General features: G+C 40.2%; 1 protein-coding gene across 3 annotated transcripts in view; it reads right to left on the bottom strand.

Annotated features, from left to right (window-relative positions):
• Positions 1-9930: 9930 nt before the first annotated feature.
• The window catches only part of me1 (malic enzyme 1, NADP(+)-dependent, cytosolic), an 80136-nt gene continuing 62190 nt past the window's right edge, over positions 9931-27876 (bottom strand). For all 3 annotated transcript variants that reach the window (XM_051406698.1, XM_051406699.1, XM_051406700.1), the window contains exons 6-14: positions 24752-24855; positions 16068-16177; positions 14197-14294; positions 13133-13246; positions 12375-12480; positions 11976-12118; positions 11681-11854; positions 10682-10780; positions 9931-10569 (exon numbers count right to left, since the gene is read on the bottom strand). In XM_051406698.1, the coding sequence (XP_051262658.1) occupies positions 10402-10569; positions 10682-10780; positions 11681-11854; positions 11976-12118; positions 12375-12480; positions 13133-13246; positions 14197-14294; positions 16068-16177; positions 24752-24855 (1116 nt within the window). In that variant the 3' untranslated portion in view covers positions 9931-10401. The remainder of the gene's footprint in view (positions 10570-10681; positions 10781-11680; positions 11855-11975; positions 12119-12374; positions 12481-13132; positions 13247-14196; positions 14295-16067; positions 16178-24751; positions 24856-27876) is intronic.

Raw genomic sequence — 27876 nt, 5'->3', positions numbered from 1 at the left:
AAAAAAAAAAAGCAATTTTGAGCCACTTCTTTCACAATGTAACCTTATGGGAAAAAGTATTTTTGTGCCAGGTTGCATCACGTAACAGATGTCATTGCTGCAGTTACACAGTCCAGCCACTATGTTTAATTGGCTTTAAAGCTCAGTGCTCTTGCTGGGGGCTTGGTAAAGACTTCCCAAAAGTAAAGCCAAAACATCTTAATTGCCCCCTGTGGCTGACTGCAGTATAACGCCCACTGTTAGCAAATGGAACATGGGTCAAACTTCCAAAATATGGCTCCAGTCAATTTTAGGTAGTTCTTATCACGCTTATATGATATGTTCATGTGTTAATTTTTCTGGTAAGTTTGGTTTTAATAAGGTAGTTTTAATTAGAAGTTATAAAAAGGGGTTTCCCACCATGATTGACAGCTGAGCCCTACTTGCAATTGAGTCAGCCAGGTGTATGGGCGGGACTTCACTACATTTCACTTCACTGCGCAGGCTCTGGCTCCAAATGACATCACCAGTGCAAGATGGCAGCTGCCGTATCTGGGACATTTTGGCTTCCATTTTTGTACAGTGGGAGGTGGAGACATGATGTCTGTCTTTTATATGTTGATAGTTATGAAAGGTAACCTGATCATAGGTAAAGCGCCCTAACCCCTTAATAAGAACATGTAGCAAGTGTTTCAAAATTTAAACAGTAGTGTGTGCAGAAGCCTATTTGTGGCCACACTCCAGATTTTCTTTACAGTAAATGTATGGGCATTCAGAATGTGCCTGACTGAACCTGTTTCTTTTCACCTTTGTTTCACCAGCGTTTCATCTTAACGTCTGTTGTCCATTTCACTGACCTTCAATACAACCTGTCAGTGAAGAACAGCATCCATGAGACACTTCTATAACCAGCCTATGGGTTTGAATACAGGCTCACTGTGCAAACAAGGACACATCACAACAAGCATATCAGCCACTTGGTGATGGAGAAAAAAGATATATGGAGACAGAGAGGGAGACACAGCTGAGGCTCTTTATTGCGCATGAGAGGAAACAGAGGCAGAAATCTGAGCCTAATCGCAAAACCCATTTAAAGAACAGCGTCAAGAGAATTAGGTCCATAACGTCAGAGCTCAGTGTAATAGAAGCCAACAAGTTGACAGGGAACTAGTGAATTTGTGGTGGGCATGCAGCGGCTGAGATATCCGGCAAAACTTGTATGTTGACTAGTCTTTTATCTGATTGGATTACTGTTACTTAGACCACGTGCAGTCGAGGGTGAGTAACGCAAAGCTCTTTTTTTAGATTTACTCCCTCTCTCTCGTTTTGTTTAAGATCCTGGTGGGTGGAGGTGATGGATGGATGTAGACTCACTGACCTACATGAAGGACATTTCCACACTCGTGTATGTCATTTAAAGGACGTATAGGACGTATAGGCCATACAGGCGATTATATCTCTGATTTCAGTGCCTAGAGGCTCATATGAGGGGCACATTGGTAGCAATCAACATTAGGGTTAAATGCATTAGTGAGCCGAAGCATAACATTTTAAAAGCCAGCAAATCAATGCTGTGCCTCATCTGATTCTGTATTTCATGCTGGCTCACATGTCTAATCAGGACTTGTTTAAAGTTAGTGGTGTCACTATTGTTTTCAGTTTGCATCCACTTTGAAAATAGTATCGATAAGAGCACCTGCAGTTTGAGAACCAGTCAAAAAAAAATAAAAATCTGTCAACTTGTTTGAGGTTACACTCGATACTTTCACTGCTGCAACCTTCCATTTGGAACATACTCCCACCTTTCAATAGATAAAGCTTTTCCTTTTAAAAGCCCACCTCTCTATTCATCAGCTTTGTCATTGTGAGACAACATGGTGATGCTAGACTGTATTTTCAATTAGGTTGCTCGCTGTTTACAGGTATTGTGCTCGGGGGCTGTTTGGCCAGCGTAGCCTGGCCTCCAGGCCATTGTGCCTACGGACAATAGATAATGAGCTATCCACCCATATGCAGCCAGCAGAAGACAGACACACTTACACACACACACACACACACACACACACACACACACACACACACACACACACACACACACACACACACACACACACACACACACACACACACACACACACACACTTGTACACACACACACACACACACACTTGTACACACAGACACAGCATGGTATTACTAAGACAGGGACACAAACACTCAGCCAGTGTTGTTGTTAGTTGTCATTTATTGATCTATTCTGCTTGCATTTATTTTCATGAAATATTCTGACCTGAATTACCTTCTCTGAGCGTTTGCATGGAGATTTGGTTTTGGAGTGGAGGAAAGCATAGGGAGTGTTCAACACAAGGTCAAGAGCCTGATCAGGTGCTCTTTACAGGCCTGTGAGACATTCAGTGACCAGCACAACAGATACCTATTTTAAACAACCTTTGGGATATAAAAATGGTTACCTGCGGCTTTATGTTTGCAGATTGCATTATGGAAGTCATTGTAGAGAAATTAAAGGTCCAGTGTCTAACATTTAAAAGGATCTTAATGGAATAAATCAGTGCTGCATCTGAAAAAGATGAGAGCCATGAGAGTCAACCAAAGGTAATGGCCATAATGCCAAAACAAATAGCTGAAAGATGCTAAAGCACTCAATAGTGCTGAGAACTACAGAGATGGTAATAATTCTGTGGACTTAACAACACTAGAAACCACTTTCACATTAGTCATTCCATCCATTGGCAATATAAAAATTGTGACTATAGCAGCTTTAAAAAAACAGCTCACTCCTCAATAGGTTTATTTAACAACAAAAAAAAAGTATGTTAAAGGGACATTCATACATTTTCGACATTAAGTTCCGTCACAACAGTTGAATAACATCTTCTGTGCCTCTGGAGGGAGTTTCAGCTTGGGCTAAGATACTACACATTTTTAGCAGAAACCTGTGTTACAAACTGGAGGAGTAGTGTTGATGTGGACATTTTCCAGGAACAAAAGGTCTAATTAAAGATGCTGTCAAGTTGCTTAGGATACCTGGGACTAAAAGTCTGCTGCTTTGATTTTTATTATCCTTTTTTAAAATCTTTGTTCCACAACTTTATTGCAGACCATACTAAATCCTTCAAGTGTGCATCTAACATCATTTGAAATGGATTTACTATTCATTCGGTGCAACCTTTGCACCAGATTGTCAGAATAGTGTGTGATGTCGGGCGTGGTACAGGGCACTGTGGCATATTGATCAAAAAGAAAAAATACAGCCTTTGTTTGCTTTCTTTAATTTATCTGTCAGGTGGACAAACTCAGGTGGACCCTTGAGCAGTTAAAGAGATAACACAGCAGGCGGATTTACATGCCGCAACTGATGCTAGAAAAGGGGCCACCTCGCTCATCGTGGCCACATCAAAGAGAACCTGGTTATTAATGGGCAAGGAGAGCACTGGAGGCTGCATTACCATCACATGCACCTCACTGTCCTCATTTATAGTCAGCAACACACACACTGAACATACGTACGGCACGGATGGACGCGCACCTTAACCACACAAGCTACGAGAGACACACTACTTTCTATACCCATAACAACCAGAAGCTGTTGTTGCCGCTCACAATTAATTAGGCAACTTATTTAGCTCAAGATGTAATATGCATGTTAACTTAATGGGTTATGTCTGGTTTCAGGGGGAAAAAAAAGAGAAAATGCTTTGATGTTTACAAAACTTGGCAGTAAATCACTGGCAACAAACAATTACAGAATTAATGAAGATGCAGAAAACAATAACCACGGCTATTGTTGCAAATACATGCATGTTAATATCTTAAAATGCATGAATGCTAAATGTGATTTCAGACAATAGTGTGCCTCAGAGTGTCTGCCGGCTTATTATCAGTGCTCTCTTACTGGTCTTGAGGGCTTCAAGTGTGATGGTGGGCTTACCTATCTTTGTCAGTCAGTCAATTCAATTTGTTTTGCACCATGGTTCATACTGGTTGAAGATAAAATTCCAACTTTAAAAACATCCATTTATCACACGCACACATGCACGCATAAACAAACAGAACAATGCATAAATTATAAGCCTATTATTCTCAACCTTGCACAAAGTATTTCTTATTGCTGCCTGACATGTGGCTGATGAACATATGAGTAGCACTATATAAAACCTTTACATATGCGAGATTTGTGCCATGCATCCTTGCTTTGAGTGTACATATAACATGCCTTTTGAACTAATCAACCAATTTCTGCTAATTTTAAAGTATGGGAAAAAAATTGTGCAGGGCAAATGTTCCGATCCAGGGTCATTAAACGATGTCTTAGAACTGACTTGTTTGCATGGTGGAGCAGAAGTGAGGGAAATAGGTCACATGCAAATGTCTTGCTTGTAATATTTTCAGCATGTGTTGATCCATCTGGAGCTCGCAGCAGAATAATAAGCACAAGTCTGGCTAGCATGTGCCGACATTCAAAAGGCGGCAAAGACATGCTCAACAGCTAAAGGCAACGTGCTGTGTAGCTTATCTAAACTGGGCTAAAACATGTTCAATTTCCCTACTCTTGAATTATTAGAGAGATGAACAGTATCCTTGTACTAAAAAACACATATCTGGACCTGTCACTTGTTGAATTTTGCCTGAAAATAAAGATTGAACTCGGCAAACCTAAATATAATGGCTCACAAATGCTACAAAGTGGCCTATTTTAGCAGAGAATTGTTCTTTTCAGTGATCTGAGCTGCAGGGAATGATGTCTGTGCGCCCTGTGTGGCAACAAAAATTAATCAAATGCGACTTTGGGTCGTGATCACACATGTCACGTTAGATTTGAGTACAAGACTTCACACGCTGAGTGCAAGGCTTCATCTAATTATGGAAAAGTTGTCAAGGCGTTGGCGCTCCTGCTTGGTATCTGCGCGTGGTACCCGTCCGAGAAACAACAGGCTGTCGGAAACCTGCGCCCACCACTGCCTCTCAGGCTAAAACCTGTGCGACGTGCAGGCCTCACGAACTGTCTGCGAAACAGAGACGTCCCTTTAAATTAGTCACAGACTCATTAATGGGAACAGCAGAACTGTATAAAGCTGCTTGAACAGAGGTGGTGTTGATAATTGTCCTCATTCAGTCCACCACCAGCCAGGCAGGGCACTGAAATTGCGGAGGAAAATAAAGGTCACTTGGTGTATCAACTTCTGTTGTCTCACACCACAAATAATACTAAGACTTGCATTGTCTTTATACACAGTAGGTTCTGGCCCTCTGAAAAAGACAAATATGTTATACAAAATAAAGAAAAAAGTAATTTAATTAATTATGCTATTTATGATTTCAGTGTTATCGATCCTGCAGGGTTACTTGCCTTTTGGTTACTGACTGGTCTCCATAGAGAGGTCAGAGGTCATGGTTGATAATGTGCTGCTCATGATCACTTCAGCAAGGTGAAATAGTGTCCACACCATTCCACTGTATTAACATATTCTGAGACTTGGTGTGGCGGCATAGAAAGGTGTACTATGTCAAACCGTACATGACTGCTTCGCCTCGCCTGACAGCAGACACAGTGGCACAAGGCCTCTGGGATTATTGGCAGTTTCCATACTGTACCAGCAAGATTCAGAGGCATGTTGGGATTTCAAACCCTGCCTTTATGTGATGTTAGCTGCTGTGAAACTGCTGCTCTGATTTTGTTGTGACTTGTATATATTGAGCAGACAAGTTTTATGATGCCTGCTCATATTTACTCTGTAATCAGTCTTCTTCGACAATCTTCACTGAAATAATATACACTCCTTTAACAGTGAGTTCTCTGATGGCTGACAGTCCTATCTTGGACCCACAAACTCCATTGCAGGTTGGGCATGTATGTGAGGTGGTGGTAGTTACCAAGGCTGTAAATCTCCTGGCTCTCTTCTGCTGTCTTCTGGTTGTCCTTTCCATCTCCAGCGTACAAGCCCCATCCCTACACAGCCGTCACCAAAAGATACGGCCTAGCAGCAGCATCCTCCAGGTCCTCTGTGTCTGATTTTGCACTTCCTTGAGACGCTCTTCATCTGATCAGCGCAGACACGTATTGCTCTTTGTGAGTGAGAACAAAGAGCGGTGTATTGGTGTGTATAAAATCCTTGAAGTGTAAACTGTTGTCCAGCAGACTACAGTGCTGCTTTACAACTCAAGGAGCAGATGTTCTGAAACAAACTGGTTTCAAAGCACTTCCAAAAAGTTCACAATCTCTTCACTTGTTACAGTACATGCTTTTTTTTCCTTTCCTTGGCGTTACGGCTCTGTGGGTCACTACAAGTTTTTCTGCATTTGTACTTGAAGATACTGCTTCAGGTAGAACCGTTCTAATCTTTAAGATTAGCTGCAATTAAAGATAAATTACATTAAGTCTTTGTGGTTTGCATACAGTATTTAACATAAAATGTTGATTTGGACCTATATTTGGAATAATGCAATAACAAAATATATGTGAATAATTAAAGCCTATACATACAATTGAGTATATTTTTTAATTGTTATACTATAGTAGTAGTCCAAACAACTACAAATGATCAGGTGATTGAAAAGTATTGGTAAACTGTAAAACATATTGCTGTTATTGATCTAAGATATCTTGGTTTGGTAAAAATTCATCAAGTATCAAATGTCATTAAAAAGGTTCTCTGAGTTTATCCTGCTGGATCGCATATTTGTCCTTAACCTGAAGTCTGAATTTCTCCATCTACAAGACAGCAGCATACATTAATCACAATGCCATTTTCAGTAGTTAACAGACCAGCAGTAAGTAAAGTGTTACCATCCTCTAAGTTATTCCATTTAGCCAATTATAGACAATTATAATATCCACATAGGTTTTATCCAATTTACCTATCATTATCCCAGTATAATGCAGGGTATAATGCCCATCCACTGGCCCAGTCATACAATGACTGGGAACAATACAGGCATATATGAAGATGTAGCTGGTGAAATTAGCCCAGAATAAATGCAGTGATTTATAGTTGGGGGTTTAATGCATTTAGTCATTATCTTGTGTCATTATATTAAGTTTCAGTAGACCTATAGAAAAAGGTAATGACAGAAGAAAATGTGCTGGCCAGGAGAGATAATAACAGACAAATGTGTGTATTCAAATCATTATTGTCACTGATGTTGAACTATGGTGCCTTTTAGGGCCTTTTACTGATCTCTGCTCAAACAATGTTAGGGCACCCTCTGTTGGTCTTTATGGGTGGTTGCTCTTCTTCACGATTTCAACCTTTCCACTACAAGTGAAGGAAATTTTAAATTAAAGTCAGAATAGTACATAAATCAGTAATGTGTCTGCAATATTTCCTCAAGATGAAATGGCAAATTAGACAAAATAAAATAAATCATAAACTGTGGCAGTAGAAAAGGACCAAATAATGGGCCCTAGGAAGAAATGAAATGATGTCTGTAGCAGGACAAGCTGAGTGAGCAGTGGTGGTCGGGCAGATTGGAGAGGGGTTTTGGGCTAAATGCCAGACAGGCGACTGGGAGGATGGGTAGACAGACTCCCACTAGCGACATTCCCTCGGGGGCTTAACTGATTGGCACTGATCACAAGGTCTCAGCAAGGAGCCATTTAATGTGTAACTGTAAACAAGGTCAACATTATGTCGGGTTACAGCTGCCAGTCACCCGGCCTGTCTGTGACCAGCAAGGTGCCACAGAGGGCTGCAGGGTGAGGCGGAGATATCTATCTATCTATCTATCTATCTATCTATCTATCTATCTATCTATCTATCTATCTATCTATCTATCTATCTATCTATCTATCTATCTATCTATCTATCTATCTATCTATCTACCGTATTTTTACTGACATTAAGCATTAGCAAGTACCGTACATAGACCTGCTGAAGAACACTGGGACCCAACCAGGTGCACATGTGCTCCAGGTGTGAGTTTCCAGTGGGTATAATCCTGCATGGAAAGATTGTAGACTAACTTCACTAAGTGGAGAAAATAGAAATTATGATTTGATTACAAAGATATAGCCGTAACACCTGAACGCCACATACTGTGAATGAGTGTGTGAAAACTGGATAGCAAGCTAGCAGAGAATAAAGTTAACTTAGCTAAAAGTTATGCATAAATGGGTGAATTAGACAGCAAACATTTTATTTAAATAAATTGAAATACTAGTTAGGGATAAATGGTTGAAATAAATAGCTAAAAATATTAATAAACATTACAAAATATTCAGCTAAAATGAATGGATAAAGGTAGAAAAAGTTAGCTGAAAGTAATGGATAAAAAAATAGAGATGAAATATACGATTGAATGCTGGATAAAAGTATAAATAATGAGCTAAAAGTAACAGATTCCTAACAGTGGAAATAGTTAACTAAACAATGGTAGAAATAGATTGTTAAATAAACAGTTCATATAATAATAAAAGTAGTAAAAAGTAAAGGATAAACAATGGAAATAGTTAGCTAAAAGTGATTACTTAGCTAAATAAACAGTTCAAACAGTGCTAGCTAAAGTAGCGGATAAATGCTGAAATATCTATAAAAGTAACAGACAAATAGAATAGCTCAAAATGTTCGACATGGACTGATAAGTTAAACATTTCATATAGTTAGATAAAAGTATAAATGGTTGACATAGTTAATCAAGCTTAAAGTAATGTTTTTAGTTGAAATATGTAGCTTCTGCTACTAGTAAAAATGCAAACTTGACCAAACTGACCTAAACACTTCCAACATTAAAGAATACCACTTTAATATAGTTAAGAGCACATTTGGAACATAGCTTTTGGTGTTGATGAAGGGATATTAAGTTCATTTGACAGGCTGTAACAGTATGTCTGCTAAAAGAAAGAAACCACTGATGTAGACATTTTTGTGTTTGGAACAAAAACTCACTGTGATTTACTGAAGGGTTCAAAGTTCACCCACACATGTCAGTCTTCCTTAATAAATCTCTCCCTCTCTTTTCTGTAAAGCAGATATAATATCTATAGGGAAAGTTGTTGGAATATAAATATGCCATTTATGCCATAGACAGCAGACAACTGCATGGTGTTGACATTGACACATATTGATCATAATGTCAGCGTGGTGGCTGCCCAGGGCTGAATTAAAGGGGAGTGTGAAGCAAGGAGTAAAACAAATGTTTGTCTCTTTACAGCTCGCCTGGGGTGAGACGCTCAACACTGAACGCTGACTGGTCTGGTTGCTTCTCTATTGATTTCGGACTGGGATGGGCAGCAGGCCAGCCAAGGCCTCTGGTACTGACTGTCTGGCCAGTGATTGATTCATTAATGTAAAATCATCCTCAGTTTAAATCAGACAACACTGGACAGACACCAAATACATAGTTGGACCATAAACCGGTCTGATTCACCTGCTACTTTTATTGTGTGTTGACATAAACCCACCACTTATTGTCTGTATGTATGGCTCTAATTTATAGATTACATATACTATAATTAATCCATTTGTTAGTTTTTATAATTGCATGAAAATGATGGAGATTGATTCGTATTATGGTACATATGGATTAAATCTGAAAAGAGTTGATAAGTTTACTTATTAAATTTCAATTACATAAAATCTGCTGAGGAAAATTTTACTTTGAAAAAAAAATATTGCATGGTTACATGGGGTTGTTAATGAAGCTCTTCTAACATAAGCTTCTAACTATATCGCAATGACATAAGTTGGCCTTTGGAGGGAGCCAGAGTACTATAAGATACATTATACACTATGCTGTCTGGTCTTACTGATGATACAGCTACAGAAATATACCAAAATGTGTCAGTGAGAGGAAGTTTTGTACAGGATTTCTATGATAAAACCCATGGAGGCTACTTTAAATATTTTTTATTAGAAGTCCCTTTTATATCCAAGCCTAACACTCAAGCCTGAACTGTGTCCTTTGTCAGTAAAAATGTAGTAAACAGACATGAAAAACATTAATCAAAACCATTTTTATTTGACTTGGATTATAGCTAACACAGTCATAAAGTAACTGCCTATTACAGTACGATTAAAAATAACCTGTGAAGGACTTTCCCCAAATATATTACCGTAAAATATAACGTGATAACAAATATTAGTGCAATATTTCATAAGTCCTGCAAACTGCTTTCTGTTTCACATTTTTTCAGTTTCCCTCCTTTTTAAACAATTTATATATATTCACTATTTTGTTGACTATGTATTTTTAAACTACCATGCTTTTCACTACTGGAGAGGGAGACTTCAAATTAAAGTCTAATAACTCTGCATGTGTTGTCAGCATAAATTTCACAGTAATATATAAATGAGAAAATTCTACACACACCCTGTTTCATATGCCAACATCACTTCTTGTGATGATATTGCATGTCAGTAGTTACCACACCCCTCAAGGGCTCATTCTGTCTCCCTGTCCAGTGCATTAAAGTTTGCATGACTGCACAGTCATGCTGTCCTCTGGCCAGCGGTACGAGTCCATAACAAACTCATCATAATCAGTGCTGTAGGTGAGTGAGTGTACGTATGCTGCTTTGTCGGACGGCTCCGGGCGAAGTGTCGCCATGTTGTGCTCATAGGCATACTCGACAATCTGTAATGAGCAAGTTTTGAGAAATTAAAAGTTTTGGCTGTTTCACAAGCCCTCACATAGCAGACATGGTGAGGTACATCTGCTCTTTATTGCGTGTACACTGAGCTCTCACCTTGACAGCCAGTTTGAGAGAGACTTTTCCGATAGAGCTGAGAGGAGGATACAATCTGCCCTCCTTCAGGTCCTCCTCCGTCACCAGGTGAGCAAGAGCCTGGTAAGCAGTACACACACAGCTCATGTTACAGTCGAGAAGGAAATTAAATAACATGTCTACATGTGCTTACATTCTTCAGCGTCTGTGTCCTTCACAAACCCAATACCTCAATTACACAGGAAGTATTTTGTATTTATTTTGTCTTTTTTTTTTTATCATTTTACATTTTCCTCCACATAGTCTTAAAGGTTATATATGCGAGATTTAAAATATGAATACAGCAGAGAATAACACTCCACTCTGTCTACCTGTGTTTCTATCCCAGCCTCTCCGTGTGCAACTAAGGAGAGCAACTGAAACAGCTGTTTTTATCATTCCATCAAAAAGGATTACTCTTTAACAAAAAGCTCTATCTCTGTAGGGATCCTCTCCATAATGTTGTCAGACACTTAGGATAACAATCTGAGCCAGTCAGTGGAAGAAACAAGCACTTTTAATGGACGTACTTTGACAGATGAATTTATCCCCAAGGATTAGCTTACATTGTCACCATTACAGCCCTTTTTGTGAATATTTTCACATCTAACTCTGAGAATAAAGGGTTTATTTGGAACTGTGTGAGGTGTGTTTTACGATTATCTGCAGATAAAAACACTTGTTTTGTCAATGTAGTCTGGTGGGCTATAGCATACTTTTGTTTAGGTGTGAGATGCAGTCGCTCTAGTGTGACATGTAGTGGCAGTGAATTTAGTAAAGATTAAACTCTTGGTCATTTAGACATTCTAACTAATGTAACAGATGCTTTCATATGCTGAATATTGGGTGTTTTTTTGATTTTATACATATTTATACTGCAACACACCCTCAACAATCAGTGGTACAAATTCATGCATTCATTTAATAATAATATAAAGATTTGAAGAGGGTGTGTATGTACAGTGTATGTCAGTGTGTTACCTCTGCTGCAGTGAGGAAGATTTCCTCAGTAATGTGTCGGACGGCACAGGCGGTGACACCCAGGCCCACACCGGGGAAGATGTAGGCATTGTTACCCTGACCAGGGTAGAACGTCTTCCCATCAGGCAGGGTGACGGGATCAAATGGGCTGCCACTGGCAAAGATGCCCCGCCCCTGCAGGAAAATGTGGTATATTAATATACAACAGTACAACTCGCCCATTGCTCAGCAGAGACGAGCAATGAAATCATTCATAGCCAGATATGGGAATATAATTGAGATCAACAGTGAGTGCCTCAGTAAGAGTGTAACACTGCTCAGCAGTGCATTCGGCTTTGCTGGTTGGGTTGCTGAGGGCAAAGATGATTGGTCGCTCATTGAAGGAAGCCATGTCCCTGATGATCTGCTCGGAAAATGCTCCAGCAACAGCAGCCACACCTGTGACAGAAAGCCATCAATGTGCAATATATTTCATTTCAAACTCTTTTTGAAAGAGCTTTACCAATATTTTCTTCCTAGTTCAACATTGAAGACAAAATGTCGTGGCTCAACTGACCTTAAATTTTGTAGTCTTAAAGTCTGCAAATGTACTCAGTACTTTTTTTCAACAATCCCTTGCATCAACTCTACCACGCAGTCTGACAAAATGACAAACTGGATATCTGATGAAAACATCAAATGCTTGTTGTGTTACCAATGATAGCTGTGGGTTTCAGTTCCCGAACCACATCCTCCAGTTTCTTCATCTGTAGGTGCTCATGAGCAAACCTCTCCTTCTCATGAGTCAGGTGGTCTCGACCCTAAGGATGGAGAGGTGGGATGAGGAGGAGGACATTAAAGACATGACACCATCTGACACCAGACACTAAAAAAAACGGTTTGATGCTTGGATTCATTGTTATTGCTCTCTGTTTTATAGCTGAAAGGAATGAAGGATTTCTTGTAAATGTATCTCTGGACTGGAGGATCACCAGTTTGGAAACAAAAGAGGTGAAGAGATGAATATGAAGAAGAGAGGTGGGATGGAAGAGAGAACATTGCTGATGGAGTGGAAGAAGCAGTGAGAAAGCTAGGAAGTTGAAGACAGTGAAGAGGAGGAGGAGGAGGAATGAGGGATAAATAACATGGATATTGTGGACAAAACAGATGTGTAACAGATGTTAATGTTGATCTCCTGGAGAGTCTTTTGCAGTGACTCCAAGGACAGACCTCTGTCATATGAATTAATGAACCATGTGAAATGTTTTTTTCTTGATTGTGGAGGTAACTCTGATGTCAAACAGTTTAGGAAAATCCACCCTTTGAGATTCTTAACCCGTAATAACATCAACCTGTGATGTTTTGTCCATTTCAGCATTTTTTTTTCTTCTCTACTTCCTGACATTTGTTTTTGAAGATTCCATCTTTATGCCTGCATGTGTACATGTGGGTGTTTGCAGTATTTTATTGGACCTTGACAATGAGACCCTTAGAATCAACCATCCAGATCTTTTTCAAACTCTCTTCCTTAGCGAGTCCCTCCTTCTCCATGGCCATTGTGATCAGCTCAGCAATCCCCATTGCTGCCTGGGGGGGAAAAAAAGGGAAGGGATCAATGTCGTCAGAAGAATGTCTGATCTGAAATCACAGCAGTTTCTTTCCATTTGAAAATCAACACATCTCACTGATTGTGGTGAAGAGGCAAGGCCTGAGTAGTGATGTTAAAAGTAATGGGATTGTAAATTGAAATCTTTCCTCTGCACACAAATCAAACAGCCAAAATGTTCTCTTGTTAAAACAGCAATCGGTATGTTCCATTGGCATTAATGGTTTCTTGTTTAAAGTGAGACCATATAACTTTTAAAAGACAAAAAAACATAAAACAATGACCTCATAGGCAATAAAATATACCCTTGCTCAACTCAATAAGTTTTTCTGCTCAGCCGTGGTCTGGTATGACCCTATACCACCAGGAAGTGTCTTTAATGGCAAGTTCAGACGACTCAATATTTTGTTTTATTTTTTTAAGTTATTTTTTGGGGCCTTTTATTGACTTTATTGGATAGTGACAGCTGTAGATTGACAGGAAAGGTGGGTCGAGAGAGGGGAGCAAAGGGCCGCAGGTTGGATTTGAACCCCGGCCGCTGCAGCAACTCCGTATAGGGGTTGCCAGCTCTACCGACTGAGCTAACCGGGCACCCAGACCACTCAATATTTTTGACAGTTAGAACGGTCACTGTGTCAGATTAGGCGATTATAGAGTCATAAATTCTAACCGTGATTTGACCGAGAGACATGACAGACCGTCGCGAGGAGTCCCAGTTGCAACATTACACGGGATAAACCATTTGTCGTGTAACTAATCAATCAGGTCGGGCCATAATCGGGCAGATATCGTGTAGTCTGAACCAGCATATAGCACTAAATTGAAAAACTGGGATATTAAGAAAAGATTCACTTTGGCATTCTCTTGTGGCCACTCTGGCTGCTGTTCCGCCACACATACATAGTCAGTACCACAAGTGTGCTGCACATACCTCCCCTGCACCTTGGAACACAATGGTGTGGTCGCACATTTTGCTCTTAGTGATGCGGAGGGCTGCCAGGAGTCCAGCTACTGCCACAGCAGCAGTACCTAAACAGTATTATAGAGAAACATCAACACTTCAGGTTTATAATACATCTATGTGAAAAGTACTTCTTCTATTTAAATAAAGAATTAAAGATCCTCTGTAAATTGCTGTATCATTAATTATCACAACAGATAATCTCCTAAACTCTCCTCCTGCTTTTACCAGTGGGTCCCCTTTTTGCATGTGCACAAAAATGCGCACATGAGCCTGAGATGTGAAACCCAGGTCCACAATACAGTCACTGCTGCTCATAAAGTACACTGCTGTAAGCTCACGTTAGCATGAGTCCTGCATCACCTTGTCTGGGTTTATTTCACAATAATGAACCCTATGCTATACATTATCCCTTGCAGGGTTAGGGTTAAGGAAATAGCAGAGGCCGTCAATCACTACTTTGTTAACTCTGTGGCTGATATTGTGCAGGGTTTCTCAGTTATCAAGGAGTGTACCCAGTAGGCTATAGTAGAACATGCCATCACAGAGTCAGAAGTCATGAAAATAATCAGGTCTTCCAAACCTTCATGAGGAAAAGAAGTGTTTGGGGTGGAGTTCAAATACCTTGATCAGCACTAATTACTTCTATCATAAACCTGGAATTCTGTTATTCGAGTCCAATCTTCAAAACTGGTGACCTACTTTCCATATGTCATTTTATCAGAATTCTGCCAAAAGTATCACAACTGTTGCTGAGCAGATCATTTTCCATCTCGATAACAGTTCTGCACCTTTCTGGTGTCTCGCAAAGACCTATTCTCAGTCCAGTCTATACATCAATGACCTTCCATCTGTTTGAAGTTGATGATGATGTTGCGGCTAATCTCACCAATTCAGATAAATGGTGAATGGACACTTTGACATGAGGCGAGAGGAGCAGAGGACCCGCTCTACGTCTGAGCCACAGCTGCCATCACATCATGACTGAATGGCTGTGCTGCCTCCAACTAAATCTGTCTAAAACAGTCAGCATGCTCTTCTGCAGAACCAATAGACCTACTAGTGACTCACATACTTGAAGCAAGTGAAAAATTACAAGTTGTAAGTGAATTCAAATATCTTTGGGTGTTCATTGACTCTAACCTCTCCTTTCAGCCACATGTTAAAAAAACCTGTAAAATGTCCGATTCATCAGAAATCACATGTCTACAGAGACTGCCAAGACATGTCTACACCATCTGAACTACCGTTTAACAAGCTGGTCACAGGCCAACCATAGTATTCTGAAACCAATCAAATCCCTATACAAACAAGCACTGAAACCACTAGATAATTCTGGCATTTTCTCCACATGTGTTTAATTAATAATGACCAATAGCATTACTGAATATTACATTTTAACACAAAAACATTTTCTAAATTGCAATGTTGAGAAAGAACAGACCCAATTCTGCATACATCGTGTGATACATTCCACTGTGCTTTTAATATAGGGATCTATTGCGGAGCTTTCTCTCTCTGAATACACTGATTTATTATAATAAACTACTTCTAAACTTCGTTGCTCTATTTTTTGTGGGGTGTGGAGATTGGGGGTTGGTCTGGTGATGTCCACAGTGCAGCCTCCAGCCATGGAGGCACACTAGATAATATCTAATGTGTCAGCCCAACTCCCTCATCTCCTATGTTTCAATAGAAGGTGAAGAGTTGGGGTGATATTCAATAACACACCACCTTAGACCATTCCTTCAACAAATCATATTTTACATTCGTGGGGTTTTATGAAAGAGGAATAAATGAGTAAGAGGATGTCCATTTGGGTGTGTGTGTCATTGAGTTACCTTGGATGTCATCGTTGAATGTACAGTACTTGTTGCGGTACTTGCTCAGCAGACGGAAAGCATTAACATTTGCAAAGTCCTCAAACTGAATCAGACAGTCCATTCCATACCTGTAAACAGAAAGGGTGCATTTAATCTGACTGAATCAACTTAAACAGGCAGAAAAAGAGAAATGAAGAGATGACAAAGCTAATTGTTATCGTAGATAACAGACTTTTACACACATCAACACAAACAGAGAGCAGCCCCTGTTTTCAAGACTTTATTTCAGTCCTGATGGGGGCGCTCCCCTGCTGCACTACACACAACAGGGTGAGAAATAAAGAGACGTGATGCTGGCTTCTTGGTGCACAAAGCTATAACAATGTTGAATTCAGTTGTCTGAATATGTTAAATGCTATATACGCTGTGAGAAGTCATGTCTAAATCAAAGCCACAGAACGTTTTTTTTTTTTTTTTTTTAACAGATATTTGACAAGCTGGCACCTGTTTTGCCCAACTTTACAACAGCACATCACAATGAGTATCAGTGAGGGAGGTCAAACCTTCACAAAAGAGTAGAATCACAAAAACACCAAATTTGAAGGAAAAGAGCCCACCCAGTCTCCCAGTAAACCAGCAGCGTTCAATTTTACAAGATGCTGTTCAGACCACCGTTTACATGTAGTCAATACAGCGGCACAGCAGCCTGTGCCAATAAGCTCCTGCAAAAACAGCATACAACAATAATAAACCATAAGCCCAGCGTTGTGAGTCTGCATATTAGATTTAGCAGCGACAAAGAGGAATCCCAAGTTCCCATGCCTTTCAACAGATGGAACTTTGGTTCAGGAATTTACTGGATGTTTGCAGAGTGACGGCTGCTGCTCTATCTCCAAGATGATAGCCAGGTTCAGCTGTGTGCGGGATAACATCATGTCTGAAAAGCTAAAGTCAGATAGATGCTGAATAAAATAATATAATATAATATAAAAGTTTTATGGCTTTCCTTAGAATAATTGACTGTTTGCTAATAGCTTCGCACCCCTTTTGTTGCTATACCTGTCAAATGTTCTGTTCTTGCACATCACAATTATTGCTGCTTGACTTCAGGGAGTAATGATCGTTATGAAATTAACATTAGCCACAGAAAAGATGCAGATTTTGCAATAAATATAGGCCCACAGACCGGTGAGACAACTACCTAATTATGCTTTTTGAGTGAAGTATTCCAGATTCCTAACTCCATTCACAAATGTTCAGTTGAAGGTATCAAACAGCTTCAAGATATTCTGTTCAAGGAAAATTCTCGCATGAGGTGGAATTCCATTAAAAGTAAAAGAGAGGACTTTAAGACTCCCCAACAGGCCAAACAACTGAGAATAATCTTTTTGCAATACAAATGACAAAAGCAGATATTTGGGATAACTACACTAATACCCTTTGAATGATGTGACTGTCTGAAAGTATAGATTAGCAGTATAACTTTTATTAAGTCTATTTCTCAGCTAAAAACAATGGGAGGAAAGGGCGAGGTTGTCTGAAACCTGTATTAAAACCTTGGATCATGTTCCAGTGAGTGAGTGACGGAGGAAATTGGGGACAGGCCAAGCAAACAGGCTGAGTAGCCCCGAAACCCCCCTCCCCAGCACCTGCAGCCCTGTTAGTTAACTAAACAACAGGGGATGGTGAAGTCCTCCCTTGTCACATTTGTTTTTCACAGTTAAGACACGGTTTGCTCTTTTTCCTCCTTTCTGATACTGTCTTTTGACTTTCTCTTCTCTTCTCTGTTACTTTTTCAGGCTTTTCATAAAACCCCACCTCATACCTCGTTTGCACTGTTATTGTATGATTCACTAAAGCCGTTTCCCACTTGTTACAGTGGCTGCTAAATTGCTTAAACTTTCAGCAGGAGGTTGAAGCTGAGCGGAAGCGGAGCAAAAGAAATAAATGCAGGAAGAGAAGCGACCTGAGTTCAACTGCAATAAAATTTAATGCCCTGATGAGAGAGTGCCATCGCTGGGTCACTGTTTATCCTTCTCTCTGCCACACTGCAAGACACAGATTCCTAATACAGAGACTGACAGCCCCGCTGACTTACTGCCAACACGGCAGTAGCGCTGAGGAGAGAAATGTGTTTTCTATCAAGCAGAGCGCAGTACTAAAGCACTGAGAGCCTGTGCGAAGAGGATGAATAATGAGGCCAAGAAGGGAGCTATAAACTTTTCATTGTGTTGGGGCTTTCAGAGACGGAGACAGGCGACAGGCGAGGATAGATGTGGCCTTGCCCCAATGCCAGTGCAGCGCCCTCTGGTTTGGTTTGGTGCAGCTCGCTACTGGAGAGGTCACACCAGTTCACACAGAACCAAGCTGCTCATGCATAGAGTCCAACGAGGTGGATTTCGGAGTGTAGTCCTCTGTGGGAGTTGAGACTCACATCCTGCATGTATTCTCAGTAAAGGCAGAGGATTAGGTTTTAAGGCTTTAAATGAGGGTGAGAAACAATGCCAGATATTGAATTCATCGTTTTAGATTTTAAAATGACAGCCCAGAAAGATCAAAAACTCCTGACACAGATCTGAGGATGACTGAGCTGTGAACACATGCGTATTTATGGGCATCCACTGACCATAAACTACAGAGTGACTATCTGTGGTTGTGGGATTGCAGAAAGAAAGGAACATCTTCCCACTGTAGAAAGCTCTTTGGTCCTTGGCCTGAGCCAATAAAGATAGGGGGAGTGTTTTTGACAGTGTGTGTGTGTGTGTGTGTGTGTGTGTGTGTGTGTGTGTGTGTGTGTGTGTGCCTAGAACAAAGCTCCTCTAGGAGGCCATTTGTGTTGGTCGTCCCTATTCTGCCTGAAAGTCTGTTGTCTTTCCTTGACGACCATCTGAATGGAACGCCAAAATCTGACAATGAGCCTCTTTGCCAGCTGGATAAAAAAAATACCCTGGACAAAGACAGCGGGATTTGCTTTTGTATTTACGCTGAAGTATCAAGGGCAGTAACCTAAGCAAGACAAGGCACACCCAAAAGATGAAAAACACACAGACCATATCCCTGACTGTGCTGAGAGAAATCCACTCGTCTGCAAGAGGTAGGGGAGAAAGAAAGACTGATTAGGAAAAAGATTGTTCTCGCACAAAAAGTACCATAATTGCTATAAACAGATGTTCCTCAATGGATCTGGTGCCTTAGGTTGTTTTGGATTGGCAGAGGGTAAATAAAATTATTCATCCAAGTTTATTAGGTTACACTGTTAAATTACAGCCTACAAGTTACAGTGTCATTATTTAGTCTCAATAAAACACTCGCTGGGTACATATTCTGGAACTGGACTGGATGGAAGACTATAGATTAGAGGACTATTACGAGAGACTACTACTATTTTTATTTTTCATTGAGTACTTAAATTGAATAATTAAAGGGTATGGTATTACTGTTACTCATAACAGCACAGACAAGTGGAAACATGGGATGGTGCCAATAATGCACTGAAAGTTATCATTAAGTATACTGTAAAATTATAATATCTTGCAAAAAAAGAACATTGTTAAAATCTAGATTACTCATTATGATGTAGATGATAATGTCTGCTAGGGAACAAAACATCGGGCCCCTAGGAAGAAGGCTGAACCTTCATAGCTATAAAATAAATAAATATGTGTATTTTTTAAGTGATGTTAAAATATAAGGGAACAGTAACTGTGTTTAATAGAGCCATCCATTGTTCAAAACTATTAGAACAGAACCTTTTATGTCCTGTTCATAAATAATGAATGAGCTTTAGACATACTTTTACTTAAAAACAGACTTTATCACAGTATAAAGCCATATTCATCACTCAGAAATGTATCTATTTCTTGTTACCCCCTGTCAGGCTTTAATCTAAGGCTATACTTTTTATTATCCACTTATTTGTCATTGGTTGTTGAAAGTTTAAAATGTCATTATATTTGGTGATGACGGCACAGTGATTTTGAACTCAAAAGTTCAGGACTTGTTGCGGACTCCACAGCCAAAACAGTGACTTTGTTCCACCTCCCATGACTGTTATGAAAAAAGAAAGAGACAGTATCCCTGCTGTTGAGATTTGGCAGTGAGATCGCTTTCCGTCTCTTTGTCCATTGCTTTGTCAACAGCAGTGTCTGTTCGGTGAGTTGTGAGACCAAAAAGGGCCTGATGGGAAAGCACTCAAACCTGTCACTGCAATGTAAGAACAGTCCTGCCTGCAACTGCTTAATAATGTAAAACAGTGACAGTGACAACTCTTGATTCTGATTTGGCTGCTCTGGCTCAATGTTGTAATGTATGTATATTACAATGTCTTGTAATGTTCTCTTAACAGCAAATCTAATGAAAAGCTACCTAATGCAGCTACCATTTCATGCGAAAGGGAACAAAATGGTATAAACGTTGTAGCTATAGTATCTGTGTGTCTAACAATAGATCCAACGTTTTCACTCCCAACTCATCAGTCTGTGGCCCTAGACAGGGGTGTCCAAAAATCATGCTAGAGTGGTATCTAAAGTATAGTACTCGTATGTGATAGATAGAGATACAGTTGCAATCAGAAATATTCAACCCCCTGAAAGATTTTAAGGATTTATCGATTCAAGTTTTTTCAAAGAGCAAGATTCTGCTTCGGATGACTTCTTTATGAGTTGAGGGACTTGACTAAGAGAAACCCCTGTGTGACTGCAAGGCACTTACAGGATGACTTGATGAAGGCTGGTACAAGTGCTTCTGTGGCAACTATAAGACGTGCACTGAATAAACAAGGACTTCATGGCCAGACTCCACTCTTGACCACAAGGAACATCAAAAGTCGACTAGAATATGCCAGGAGGAATTTGGATAAAACTACAGAGTTTCGGGAGACAGTTCTATGGACTGATGAAACCAAACTGGAACTGTTTGGACATTTGGACCAGCGGTATGTCTGGCGTGCGAAAGGCCAGGCTTATGACCAGAAGAATACCATCCCCACGGTTAAGCATGGAGGTGAGTCATTGATGATGTGGGGCTGTTTTTCTGCGGCAAGAACTGGCAGTCTTGATCGTGTAAATATTGGACTTTGGGCATTCATCTGGCAGACAAAAAATATTGCTCAATTGAATCAAATATTGCAGGTTTAAGCCTGGGAAGACTTAAAAGTAGTTAGTTTTCATGACTAAACAATCAAATAGCCTATCTGCTTCATCAAGACTTGGTGGGTGTGGTCTGACCAGATGTGGCTGACAGTTGCCTGGCAACGTAAGTAAACAACCCCACAACTGTCAGCCCATTTTGATTTAAGTATTGCAGAACCCTTGAAAGTAAGTGTCATTACCTTTTTCTGAGCCCAGCTCACCACTTTAAACCAGTGAGGTGTGAAATAATGAAAACTTTAAATGAAAAACATCACCTATTGTAACAAGACAATTAGGGGCCTTTACTGGCTTCATAACAGTGAACACTTTGTCTGTCAGCCCATCTCCCGTCATTAATGAATAATTAATCAATATAAATTATCACAGGAAGACAGGTGTTTTGATTTTCATTGATTTTCATGTTGGAGACTTCTGGAAACAGACAACGACCAGACTGGCAGACGAGACACCTGCACACTAACCTTTCCTGCCATGGCGCTGTTCCAGGTTTCTGGAAAATGCTACCAGAACAACACAGAGCTCCTTTGTCCTTAAAGCTTTTATTTTGCTGTGCTTTATGACTTTCCACAATGATACCAGTAGTAGAATGAAAGGAAAATACCTAGAGTTATTGTTTTCTGATTCAGGAATTCAAGTTTCTTGGTGCATACTGCCAAACCAGTCCAATATATTGAGAATAAATGCTTGTGACATTGTTATTAATGTTTGATATTATGAAAAAAGGCGTGAGATATGAGACGACAGACGCTTTCCCATGTGGCGAATCACTCAGACGTTTGGTGTTTATGTCTGTAGGATGAGAGAGTTAACGAGTGACCCAGCTCCTTCAGGAAACACAATCTGGCTTCATCTGAGACTTGATGAAATCTGAATCTCCACCTAACAGGAAATAGGTGGATGTCATATAAACTTCCAACACCGAGGAAGCAGAGGAGAAAGCATGAAGTGATTCTTTTAGTGCAACAGAGAGGACCTCTGCAAAGGAGGCCACAGACAAGGGTGCTCTGTCTAAACACAGCTGTCGAACCTGCGTGCATATATGTGTGTTTGTGTACACACACAGGCTGTCTGTTAGCGCCATCCCTACGGGGCTTCAGGGCTTCGTGGCTGAAGCCTTAATAAATCCCCAGCCCCCTCTCACTCTCCAGAGAGCCAGCATCTCTCAGCACACATTATTTCTCAAATCCCTGAGCCGTCATTAAAGACAAAGATGCATTCTGCATTCTTTCTCCTCTGTTGCTGCTTTCATCCATCCATCCATCCATCCATCGGTCTGTTTCTCTGTTCCTTATCCTCTCAGTGCCAAGAGTTTAAAATAGTTGATGGCATTCCTGGAGACTTTGAATGCAACTCAGAGTTGTATGGAGAACTTCCTAGAGCCTGCTCTGTCAAATACTCATGTTTGACATCATGACCCACGATCTGAGTGAATCATATATTTTGGCTACCCAAAATATACTTTTAACAATATCAACCTATGGTCTACAAGTGCTTTTGTTAAAGGTCCAGTGTGCAACATTAAGGAGGATCTATTTTCAGACATTGTATAGAATATCCATAGGTGGATTTTCATTAGTGTTCAATCACCTGAATATAAGCAGCATTGTGTTGTCATTACCTTAGAATGAGACGTTTTTATCTACAGAGGGAGCGGCTCCTCCTTGTGTTCAACATGTTGAACCACCATGTTTCTACAGTAGCTCAGAACAGACAAACCAGCCAGTGCTTGCTCTAGATCGGGCCTGTTTTTTACTGTCAATTACTACTTGTATGGCGTTTTCAGTTCCAGCACATCCCTCCAGTTCAATCTCACTACATTTATGTAGTAGGACTCACAGAGAAATCTGCACACACCAACAAAAATACATTATTTGGGGGATGAAGTGTGATGAAATGTGACAAAAAAGGTGACTGTTTCCCTGACAGAAAATATAGGGCTCAAAGTTTTAAAACCTTTGCTGAGCCTTAATTCATCCTTTTTAAAGTTTTGTGGGCGTGGTGCAGGAGCAGTGAGATCAAGGGATAATTCATTTCTGTCTGAAGACAAAAGCAGCAGACAGCACCTGCTGATTATTCAACAGGCGCAGTGGAGCTGGAGAATGGGAGGCTGGCCTGAAATCAAACACTCTGTTACATCACTAACCACGCTTCTTCAAATAAGAAGTATTTCTAAATAGTGGATTAAAAAATCCCCCAGACTTCTGCTGCTTATTGATGATGAGTCAATCTGAAGTATTTCAGTTTCTTAGAAAACTAAACATGAATATTACTTGAAAGACTGCAGAGCTGTAATCATTCATTCAATCTCTCTGAGCCCATAATTACTCATTTTCCGCCAATCTGGCTCCTTTGGGGAAAAAGCTTCGCTGTTCCCTGTAGTTGAGAAGCCACCCGGTTATTAGTGTCATGGCTTCCTGTTGCCAGCTGGAGGGGGCCCAGACCCAGGACTCTCCCTCTGGACTCTGGTCTCTCTGGGTTAGGACAAGTTTTAACCAGGCCTGTGTGTGTGTGTGGCTATGATGGCTCCATGGCACACAGGGACACAGATATACAGACGTGTTGGTGTGCACGAAAGTCAAAGGTATATACAAAAGTCCCATTAAGGACAGGACTGCAATAAACAACATAAAGGTACAAGCCCCAAAGGACAGCTGTTTGACTCACCTCATTTCAGCTCAGGGAGGAGGGAAAAGATAAGATCAGTGTATGAAAACCAACTGAGCAACATTAGGGAATGCTAAACACTTTAATGCCTTGCACAAACAAGCCAAAGTTAACCCCCCCACCCACTGTGATCCACTGCTGAATAAAAAAGGGTTTTGCATGTCAACAAGTCTGAATGATGCTTTCTCTGTGCTATGGCTAGATATTTTCCCTGGACCAAGACCACAGGAGTCAATACTGAGAAAAAACACAAATTCTTCCTCAAAGAGGTCTCCCACTATTCCTGTAAGTATCTCTGTTTACAGTCTCTATCCTGTACTGTAAAAAAGTACTGCATTTCCACATATCCTGTTTACAACAAACAAAGAAGCTCTCCTATCATCCCTGATTCAATTAGCTGAGTTTCTATGGACTAATAAGCAAGTCAGATCCTCGTGGACAGTTTTTAAATAGATCATATTTATATAAGTGTCCAGTACAGCTGCTGACAGTTCAACCATTTTCTGAATAGCTAGTTAGCTGTGCTTTCCGCCGCCTGCCTGGAGAGAATCATGCCACTGAAATCAATAGCACTGATGGTTACCGAGGCTCTCTGATCACTTTTCAATAAGCGCATAATGCCATTCAGCCAGGAAGCAGAGTTTTGATTGACATTGCTTGGCAACCAAAACGTACTTCAAAGAAGGTAAAACCAAATCATCGATGACTGAAGTTCCAGACCCTTGAATCCCACAAGATTTGGCAACATCACACCGCATGCACTGACTATGTTAAACTGCTTAACATATTTCTTTTAACAGCACCATATGTTGTCTGTATTTGAATGACAATAGCAGACAGCATAAAGGGAGTGGGCATGTGATGAATTGAAGGCCAATATGATCATACCTGTCCGACACAGCCTTCATGAATTCATCCAGCAGGTCATTATAGGCCTGGCCTCGGACTCTTTTATGTCTCAGCCCAATGTAAAGAGGATCCTTCAGCAGCTCCTGCAAAAACACATGGAGGTAAAGGACAGGATATGAAGGAGAAGCAGAGAAACTTTGCTTTTAATGTTCCATCTCAACTTAATATTGTGTTTAAAGCAGCGATGGGCAACTGTGCCAGTTAGTTACTCCACGTATCTACAAGACAATTGTTTAACAGTCAGTTATTGTTGACTCATTGTGCACAATTTCAATTAAACATAAATTAATGCCGCACAAATAAGAGATGTGTTTTGTTTTATTTAACAGATTGTTGTTCCTTTTTAAAAAAATGATGCCTTGATTACCCAAAATGCATTGTGGCTGTTAACATTTTGGTCATTGATTCAGCTTTGTTATAGCCCCTAGTAGCGCCATCCAGCAGAGATTAGAAATGGACTACAGATGTCTGGTAAGCACTCCCCATCACCAGATTTCTTTCATTTTTAAACTTCAGCCCTAACTAATGCTGACTCAAGTGACATCACTTGAGGAAATGTGTCACATTTAGGACAGCTCCTTCTGAATCCACAAAAGAGTTTATACAACTTTTTTTTCCTTTTTTACATATGCAGCAGTATTCCCCCAAATCATTTAAAATAATAATAATAATAAAAATGCTAAAACTGGTTAGCATAACCTCGTCAGTCTTTAGTCAGTGCACTGCAGGTCAGCTGAACATGTGAAATTTGTTTACAGTCAGGAATACAACTCAACATAGGAATAATTATAAATCAATAATGAATTAATAATTACTAAAGATGCATTGGAATGGTTCTATTCAAAGACTATTTTCCTATAGTTAGAACGAAATGGCACATTCCTTTCCAGGTGTCTTTTCATAAACAATCTAAGCCTAGTAAATGCCTGCCTGTCTTTCAAACTCACACAGGCTTTGTGTTAACAGTGTTCACTCTCTAAGCCCAAATGCCCCCAATGACATAATCAGGGGTATTTCAACATCATCAGATTTCAATGACTAAATTAAAATAAAATGATCCATGGGTGTATGTGTGTGTATGTACAAGTATAAACCTGTCTGTACCAGGAGCAACGGAGAAACTTGGTGAATGTATGAGACTGAAGAGTTTGTATGTGCGATTTCTGTGCAGTCTTGACATTTGCTAGCTATGAAAATTAAAGAGAGAGGAGAGATATATACAGTATGTGAACACTAACACACACCTGTGTTTCTATAGACCTAGACCTCTGCTATAATGTGAACCGTGTGTGTGACTCACTTTACACACGGTGATTTTAGGCGAGACATAATTTTTACATTGGACGAATGAATTATTGTGTCTCCTGTATATCATAAGAATATAATGTTACATCTTTCTGTGCACATTTGTTCCAGTTTTTCCGCCATCATGAGCTTCAGATTTTTGGAGTGGTTAGCATCTGGTTGTATCATGGCCAGCATTCTAGGGACGTTGTTGAGTCTAGAGAGTAACTACATAAGCAAGTGAGAATTGAAGCCACAAGAGTCTTCAGCCACACTAGCATCTCTGTGGGGCCTTACTCAGGTAGTGCTTTGTCAGCATGCTAACATGCTCACAATGACACTAACATGTTGATGTTAAGCAGCAAAAACTTAACCATCTTCACCATTTTTTTTACCACTAAACACAAAGTACAAGCTGATAGGAATATCATTCATTTTGCAGGTATTAAATAAACTTAAATAAAGTATTGGACAAAATTTAAAGTTATTGCTCTCCACCTTGAGGAGGACATGAATGTCTATACTAAATTTCATGGTAATCTATCAAATAGTTGTTGAGAGATGCCAGAACAATGTCAGCCTTGTAGTTTAGCTGGAGGATAAGTCAGAGTAAATTGGATTCATCGTCTTGGGACCATGAATGTCTGTATAAAATTTCACGGCAATCCATCCAAGTGTTGAGATATTTCTGTCTGGACCAAAGTGGTGGACCAACAGACAAACAGACCAACACTACCATCTCCAAGTGAGAATAGAAGGAAGAACAGATGGAAATTCAATAAAGTCCTCGAGGTGGATCAATTGGAATGATGCATGTATGTGACTAGAGGGGCCATAGGACACAAGGCTGGGGCATTGTTCACATCAACTAAACAGTCCTTCAAAGGCAAACTAACAGTGTGACAGAGATGAAAGAGCAGCAGCAGCAGCAGTGAACCTTTGCACCTTAGCATTTTGAAGAATGAGAGGGATACAGCAGGGAGGTGAGGAAATTAAGAGCAGAGGTTGATGGGAAGCCATGTGTGTGTAAGACAGAGAGACAGACACAGAGAATGAAAGAGAGTGAGACTGAGATGAATTAGATGGAAGTAAACGCTACCTAGCAGTGATAGATTGGTAACAGACTTTGCTATTGGTACATATTTCATCTAATCTTTGACATGCTGCACCTGTCTGACATAACATGGCCGGGTTTCAACACACAAAGAGCTGTAGATCGCCACCTAGACAGATTTTGGAAGTTATACTCATAATCTAAATGTTCTACACTCTGTAAACTTTGACTACCAGGGAATTTTGATCCCAAAGGGTGAGGTACTGAGCTGGAGCGTTGTCATGCCTCATTGGGACAGGCGACCTTTCTGGAGAGGGATAATTAGAGGGTGCCACTAAGATGAGCGCGGCTTGGAGATGGCAGCGGCCACCTTTCCATGGCAGGGTCAAGGGTTGCGATGTCCAAGAACAGCTAAAGAGGTTTATTTGAGGCAATATTTATTTGAAGTTGACAACTCATTTCCTGGCAAGCTTTTAATGGGCAGTATTATGCTAGAGGTGGCCAAGTTTGACTGTAACCAAAACAAGCAAAACATTTTCATGTGATCCCACGGAGAAGTGGGTTGATATCAGAGGGAGCTTTTGGTGGTAATTTCACAAGATGATGCAAGAGCATGCAAGGAGAAAGATAAAAATAGCTTTAAGAGTTGTTCACCTCTGCAGTGGAGTTTCACTTACAGCAAATGGGCCTTCTGTTGAGTGATAATGTGAGCTGTATTATAAGTGATAGTCCTGAGTGAGTTTCACTTGGGCTGACCTCGTTGACA

This window comes from Dicentrarchus labrax, unplaced genomic scaffold (assembly GCF_905237075.1).
Source record: "Dicentrarchus labrax unplaced genomic scaffold, dlabrax2021, whole genome shotgun sequence".
Taxonomy (NCBI): domain Eukaryota; kingdom Metazoa; phylum Chordata; class Actinopteri; family Moronidae; genus Dicentrarchus; species Dicentrarchus labrax.
The sequence above is the reverse complement of the archived record's forward strand: the minus strand, read 5'-3'. Positions and strand labels throughout refer to the sequence as shown.